Source organism: Piliocolobus tephrosceles, chromosome 12 (assembly GCF_002776525.5).
Source record: "Piliocolobus tephrosceles isolate RC106 chromosome 12, ASM277652v3, whole genome shotgun sequence".
In the NCBI taxonomy this organism is placed as follows: Eukaryota; Metazoa; Chordata; class Mammalia; order Primates; family Cercopithecidae; genus Piliocolobus; species Piliocolobus tephrosceles.
In genome coordinates, this window is record NC_045445.1 from 34,986,838 (window position 1) to 34,994,678 (window position 7,841).

The following is a 7,841-nucleotide window of genomic DNA, read 5'->3' on the forward strand; positions in this document are numbered from 1 at the left end:
CCCCCCCCCCCCCCCCCCCCCCCGCTCGGCCTCCCAAAGTGCTGGATTACAGGCATGAGCCACCGTACTCAGCCCAGAACTGGGCACTTTGGGAGGCCGAGGCAGGTGTATCACCTGAGGTCAGCAGTTCGAGACCAGTCTGGCCGACATGGCGAAACCCCATCTCTACTAAAAAATACAAAAAAAATTAGCCAGGCATGATGGCATGTGCCTGTAATCCCAGCTACTCGGGAGGCTGAGGCAGGGGAATTGCTTGAACCAGGGAGGTGGAGGTTGCAGTGAGCCGAGATTGCGCCACTGCACTCCAGCCTGGGCAACAGAGCAAGACTCGTCTGAAAAAAAAAAAAAAGAGAGAGATAAAATACTTTTATTCTAGCCAAGCTCTGTTCACTTACCTTTGATTCCAAACTCTCCCTATCCTTCTCTCTCCCTCCCTAGCCCCACTCTCTGGTAGAAAAAAAATTTTTTTTTGAGACAGAGTCTCACTCTGTTGCCCAGGCAGGAGTACAGTGGCATGATCTGGGCTCACTGCAATGTCCACCTCCCAGGCTCAAGAGATCCTCCCACCTCAGCCTCCCGAGTAGCTGGAACTACAGATGTGTGCCACCATGCCTGGCTATTTTTTTTTTTTTGTAGAGATAGGGTTTTGCCATATTGGCTAGCCTGGTCTCAAACTCCTGGGCTCAAGTGATCTGCCTGCCTCAGCCTCTCAAAGCGCCAGGATTACAGGTGTGAGCCACTGTGCCTGGCCTATCTTTTTAAAATGAGAGCATCCCCAGTTACTTAGCCTTCAAACCCCCCGTGAAGAGGTACATTTCCTGTTCTTTCCGTTGCCCGTAGGCCAGAGGCTGCTGCATGAGAAATACGAGTGGGCATTCAGGTGAAACCATTTAAGTGGTTCTAGGCCAGCTCTTTTGCTTTCAAGTAAACACTCACTGATTAAAAACATCTCCTTCAAGCTGTACAAGTCTTGACTTCATTTTGTCAACCTATCTTAGCCGCATTAACTGAAATAGTCATTTGAGTTAATCAGTTGCTTTTAAACATACAGGGAAGTAAAGGTGATGTGGTGCTATGATACATACATTGGTTTTCACCCATGGTTCCTGGCTCCTAACTTCCCTAGTCCTTGTTATAATGTTGGGGCACTTTACGTCTCAGGAAACAGAATCTTTCTCTCTTTGACCTTCTCCTGCCCTTTTACCTGCCCAAGGTAGGACTCTAATCTGATTGTGGGTTAAAAGATCCTCATTCCAGAAAGGGTCCTGCCCCATACCCTAGAGCAAACTTTTCCAACCCACAGCCCACAGGCCGCACGTGGCCCAGGATGGCTTTGAATGTGGCCCAATACCAATTTGTAAACTTTTTTAAAACATTATGAGATTTTTTTCCGACTTTTTTTTGTTTTAGCTCATCAGCTATCATTAGTGTATTTCATGTGTGGCCCAAGACAATTCTTCTTCTTCCAGTGTGACCCAGGAAAACCAAAAAATTGAAAACCTCTGCCCTAGAGAAAGGAATGCTGCACAGAGGCCAAGAAACGTCTGAAGAGACAGGCCTTGCTGGGTTTAGGTCATGTGCTTTTCATCCAATCACATTTCTACATGGTTGTCAATCATGCCTCTGTAACAGAGCTTCCATAAAACCCGAGAAGACAGGGTTTGGGAAGCTTCTGGATGGCTGAACATGTGGAAGTTCCTGAAGGGTGGTGTGCCCAGGGTGGGCATGGAAGCTCCATGCCCCTTACCTCACCCTGCGCATCTCTTCTCTGTATCCTTTGTGGTATCCTCTATAGTTAACTGATAAACATTAACTATTTCCCTGAGTTCAGTGAGCCACACTAGCAAATTAATTGAATCCAAAGAGGGGGTCATGGGAACCCCAACTTGAAGCTGGTTGGTCAGAAGTTCTGGAGGCCTGGCTTGGCATGGCAGCTCACGCCAGTAATCCCAGCACTTTGGGAGGCCGAGGCGGGCAGATCACTTGAGGTTAGGGGTTCGAGACAAGCCTGGCCAACATGGTGAAACCCCATCTCTACTAAAAAAATTACAAAAATTAGCCAGGGATGGTGGCGGGCCCCTGTAATCCCAGCTACTCAGGAGGCTGAGGCAGGAAAATAGTTTGAATCTGGGAGGCAGAGGTTGCAGTGAGCCGAGATCATGCACTGCACTCCAGTCCGGGTCACGGAATGAGACTCAGTCTTAAAAAAAAAAAAGTTCTGGAGGCTGGACTTGTGACTAGTGTCTGGTTGGGGGCCATTCTTGGGGACCAAGCCCTTAACCTGTGGTATCTGACATTATGTCTGGGTAGACAGTGTCAGAACTGAATCAGAGGACACCTACTTGGTGTCCATTTATCAGAGTGTGGGGAAAACCCCACACACATTTGGTCACAGAAGTCTTCTTCTGTGTTGAGGGTTGTTGTTGTGGTATGAGAGCAGAGGAAAAACCCAGTTTGACAGAGGGTTTTCTCAAACAGGTGGCATTCACCAATAGACCATCTGCCTCAGCTGTACTGCCTGCCTGCCCACTTCCTTGTTCCTCCCTCTTCTATACCCTGGTCAAGTTGGAGGGGGACCTCAGGAAGGACAAGGGAAACAGAGGAAGTAGAAATTTTTGACTGGGGCTGGGCGCAGTGGCTCACGCCTGTAATCCCAGCACTTTCGGAGGCCAAGGCAGGTGGATCACGAGGTCAGGAGTTCGAGACCAGCCTGGCCAAAGTAGTGAAATCCCGTCTCTACTAAAAAATACAACCATTAGCCAGGCATGGTGGTGCGCACCTGTAATCCCAGCTACTCGGGAGGCTGAGGCAGGAGAATCGCTTGAACCTGGGAGGCAGAGGTTGCAGTGAGCCGAGATTGCACCATTGCACTCCAACTTGGGCAACAGAGCGATACTTCTTCCAACAAAAAAAAGGAAATTTTTGACTGGAGGGGCGGTCTGCAGCAAGCTGGAACCACCTAGAAGGTGGAGTTTGAAATGCCCAAAGAAACACCATTCATTCTCCTTGTCCCACTCTTATTCCCCATCCCACTTGGTCACTTCTAGGGCATAGTTAATTCACTACCCATTTATTGAAGATCTACAATGTATCAGACCCTGTGTTAGTCCTCAGCATAGAGCCTAAGGGAGTTCAACACTTCTGATAAGGAAATGACTGGTAGGGGCAAGCGGAGAGGAAACAGGCCCTTAATTCACTGAATGACTTGATGAACTCGGAAGAGGAGCTGTATTTTATATCAGTTTCTTTTATACAGTCTCAATATCAAATATACACAATTAAAAAGAAGAACCATAGGAAGTCCTTTTTTTCCCTCAGACTTCTCCCATTTGATACAGAGATAAGGCCTACCAATTGTTCCCCCTAGAATCTCAGAGTCAGGGCAGGTAACCCTGATAATCCGCCAGTGACGTCATCCTGGTCCATGCACCTTAAACTCTTGATTGGGTAGGTAGGGCGGCACTGTTTCCTTTTCTGTTCTTCCTCCCACCCCTACACATACATGCACAGAAACTTTTTCCAGTGAGACTGGATACACTGGTGAACTGCAGCAACCCCTTCCTTTCAGCCAGCACAGATACAACACACACCCTAGATATATATAATTAGAACTGCCAATACTTCAACCTAACAGGTTAGCAGCCAATGCAGCCAAACATAAGCTCATGAAGTGCTTATTCAATAAAGAAATAGTGTTGGTTACGAACAATTTCAGAGTTGCAGGGACCCAAACTAATGTTTATTAGACAAGATAGACAAGAGGTTGTGAAGTTATGGGGGAGGAGGGGGGGTCTTCTATTTGATACATCTGAAAGCCACCCATTACAATAACCTAGCTCCCAATAGACTACTGAGTGGACTCTTGATCGTAAATCCAACTAAGCAGATATTTCTGCTGTGCGATGATAGACAGAGACCTGAACTAAGGAGCCAGAAGACTTGGCTTCAAGTTCCAGCTCTTCCATTAATCGTGTTTGTGGACAAGTCACTTAACCACCCCATTCCCTGAACATTCTGGATGTTTATGTTTTGTTCAAACCCATGATCACAGGCCCCCAGCCAACTGTTTTGCAAATTCATGGTCAGAAAAGAGTAGAAATGAATCAGTATAATGATGAATCAAGAGGATCATGTTGATGTAGGAAGGACGGCATCGTGATTAATCAACCACTTTGCTTTCCAACTATGTCTTGCCATTCAACAAAATACTTCCTTTTAGTTTTCAGAAAGAAAATAATCCTGTAGGGGAAAAAAATTCCTAGCAAACCTAGCCCATGTAAGTCTCTGTTCTCGTTCTCCCACACATCTCCTCTCTGCTCCCATGGTCACCTATTGCCGGTGCCCTCAGCTGCTATGTGGACTAGTGCAACAGGTTCCTAACTGGCCCTGCTGTCTCCACTCTTCCTCCTCTCTAGTCATCTTTGCCACGATGTGACAATCATTTCCATTGAATTGCTTTAATCACAACACGCCTCCCCCCACTCCCCCACAAAAACCTCCCATGGCTACCCTTGGATACCAAGTCAAGTCCAAATTCCTTAATCCAACCCTCTAAATATCTCATTCCAACCTGCTTTTCTGGTTGGATTTCCTGTTGTGCTGCTTGCCTTCCCACCTCTGTGTCTTTGCTGACATCAACTGCAGTATCTTTCTCCCCATCTCTGCCCAGCAGACTCCTACTCATTCTCCCAATGCCAAACTGAATTTTTTTTCTCCTCTATGAAGTCTTCACATTTTCTCCTCCTCGTCGCTTATCAGAAGGGTACATTTCTAGAGCACATTATTCATGACAATCACATGCTACCTTGCGTGTTATGGTCATGGACATATTAGTCTTACTCTTTTATTACTCTGTAAGCTCCTGGGGCACAGGGACCATGCCCCTTCCATCCTGGTATTGTTCTCAGCACCGTGCACACAGTGGGGACTTAATGTAGCCTAACTAAATTAGTGTCAAATGGATGCAGGGAGGCAGCAAGATATAACAGAAAGACTATAAGATTTGGAGTCAGAAGGCCAGGTAGTGGAGCTCAGCTCTGTCACTGATAAGAGGTGTGATCATTCTGAGCCCAAATTCTGCATCTGTAAAACAGGCACAATGCTTCCTGTCCTATGGACCTTACAGGGCAGGAGGCATGAGCTGTAAAAGTCTAATGATGTGCATATACTAGGTGGTTAGCAGAAGAGCCACAATACTTAAACCAGCCTTTGAAGTTCTGCCCCCCACCGCTCTGGACATATTTTATCCCATCCAAAGGAAGATTTCCACACTACTTTGTAGAGAAGAGGGTGAAATGGGGGAGAAACTGAGTCATTAAGACTCAGAGGAGAACTGTTTACAGACTGCAGGCCAGATGTTGATGAGGGCAAGCAGGGGTGGGGAGGAAAAAGGGCCTTAACTAAATGTCATGATCCTACCCACGAGTCCCTCTGCAGAGGAAGAGAAGGGAACTCTATTTCCAGGCAGAGGCAAAATGAGTGCTGGCCTAGAGGCCTAGGTGATAAGGATGATTCCATTCGGCTTGTCACCTGCCAGGTGACCCTTCCAGCTCTGGCCTCCCAAGTGAGTGACAGTGTCAACGCAAAATCCTTTGACTATTAGCTGCCAAGGCTAAACTATGTGGTCAAGACCGACTCTCCCAATTGTGGGCTGTTTGTCTAATTCAGAGCCAAGGCGATGTCAAAGATGCCACTGTGCCCACTGAATGAGGAACACAGGGACCATGCCCCCAATACAGAAACATCTCTGCTTCCTGAAATGCCATCACTACCAATTGATTCTTTTAGGCTTGGTTTCCAGTTCAAATGCAGGTACCTCTGAGCTCGGTGGAAGCTTTAAGGCTGCATTTACACCTTAAGATCTTTTCCTAAGGAGCAGCTGTTGATGTGGCAAAAGGCGGAAAAGGCCCAAAGAATGAGGCCAGTGGGGTGAAGCAGTAGGCTGAGGGGGCCGTTCTCAGCTTGGGGCGGGGAAGCTGCAGCCTCTGTTGGAGCCTGAAGTCAAGCTTCATTTAAGTTGGGGAGATGTGTGGGCAGAAATCTGCGGTCTTTTCGTATGGATGGATTGGGTCCTTTCCTCACACCAAGCACTTTCTTCTCGGGGCTTGGGCCACACAGACAAAAACACCTTTAAAAGGGTCTCTCTCCTCCTACGCCAGCCAAAGCAGAAGTTTCCAAATTGGAGGACGGTGGAAATGGTTAGGACTCATCTCTCTAGAGAACTTTTTATTCCTTTCCTCCAAACCCTTTGCTGCATTCCACCTCCTCCCCTGGTCCAATCCGGAAAGCCTCTCGGACCAGGGCTGCGGACCACAAAACTGCATCTTGCAGGGCAGTAACCCCAAGAGAACGTGAGAAACATTGGGACTGCACGCTGGGGACCATAGAGGTGGCCCACTGCCCCGAGGGGCCCACATGTGATCAACAAGGGGGCCGTCCCTATTCCAGGGCCCCGAGTCCAGGCAGCAGGGCGGTGTCGGGCCGCGGCTCCCCGCCCCCCCACCCCCGTCCGGCCTCCCGGTTCCCAGGCCCCGCCCGCTCTTACTTGCGGTAGGCGGCGAGCTGCACGACGCTGCAGGGGAAGAGGCGCAGGCACGCCACCGCGTTCCCCTTCCACAAGGCCCGGGGCCCCTCTGCCCGCCACACGCGGTGCCCCGTGGCCCACGGCCCCCGGGCGTGGTCTCGCACGACGCCAACCTGGGCCAGCACGGTGGCGAGCTCCAGGGGCGCGGTGAGGCTAAGGCTGAGCGCCCCCGCCAGCCCAGCACACAGCAGCCTTTGGCCGCCTGTCAGTCGGCCGTCCCGCCTCCACGTCGCCATCGAGCCCCGGCCCGGACCCGGGAGACCGCGTGGCTCGGGCCTGGGGCTCCCCGGCCACGGGCGGAGGGGGCGGAGGGGGCGGGCCCCAGGCCCCGCCCGGCATGGGGCGGACCCGCGTGAGGGACGGGAAGCCCCATCCACGCCCTAGCCCGGCCCGAGGCTGGTGGGGGTTGGGGCGCGAGGGCCCGGATGGTCTGGGCTCCGAGGCCGCGGATATCATGGGCATAGTCTCCCCAATTGGCAAGGCTCGAGTAGCGACTTTCAGTTGCGAAACGTCACTGTTCTTTCAAGGCCCGGCCTGCTAGACATCTTGCTTTCTGAATGTTCAGTGCGTCCCCGCCGCCCCTCTCTGCCTCTCCTCTGGTTTGCCCCTTTTCTCCCTTTCACGTTCCACTTCTCTGTCTTCCTCCCCTGGCTCTTCCCTCCTCCTCCTCCTCCTCCTCTTCCTTCCAACCTCTTTTTTTTTTTTTTTCCTGCCTGACCAAAAAGCCCTGATGGTTTCCCAGTGCAGAAGGTAAAAAATTTTAACAACCACAGCTATCTCTCAGGCACTTGTCAAGTACTGGGCTTTATAGACGTTCTCATGTAATCCTCAAAACGGCCCTAAGTACGTATGTCTTCATTGACAGAGGCTATGTAGGTGTGGGGATTTGAATCTGGACTCTTGAAGCTGCGTAAGATTCTTGGCTCTGCAGCTTACCAGCTGTGGGACCTTGGGGAAGTCACTCAACCTCTCTGTGCGTCAGTTGCTTTATAAAATAGCGATTATAATTTTTTTCTCCTAGGGGTTGTTGTAAGGGTTAATGAACAATGACTGGTACGAGTAAGCAGTTTATATGTGTTCTGATTAGATATTCTTTTACAGGAGAGGAAACCAAGACACAGAGAGGACTTGCTCAGGCTCACACAGCTACCTACAAAGCAGAGACTGGTTTGAAATCTAGGTCGGTTTATGTCAATTTCCATTAACGGCTACACTATGCGTCTACTAGGACTGCAGAGTTAACTCCAGTAGGGACATT

The 7,841-nt window shown here is 49.8% G+C and overlaps 1 protein-coding gene across 1 annotated transcript in view; it reads right to left on the bottom strand.

Moving 5' to 3' along the window:
• SLC25A43 (solute carrier family 25 member 43) overlaps positions 1 to 7,171 on the bottom strand; it is a 48,626-nt gene extending 41,455 nt beyond the window's left edge. Inside the window, exon 1 of the mRNA XM_023198683.1 lies at positions 6,545 to 7,171. Coding sequence (XP_023054451.1) covers positions 6,545 to 6,819 — 275 coding nt within the window. The 5' untranslated portion in view covers positions 6,820 to 7,171. The remainder of the gene's footprint in view (positions 1 to 6,544) is intronic.
• Positions 7,172 to 7,841: the final 670 nt, after the last annotated feature.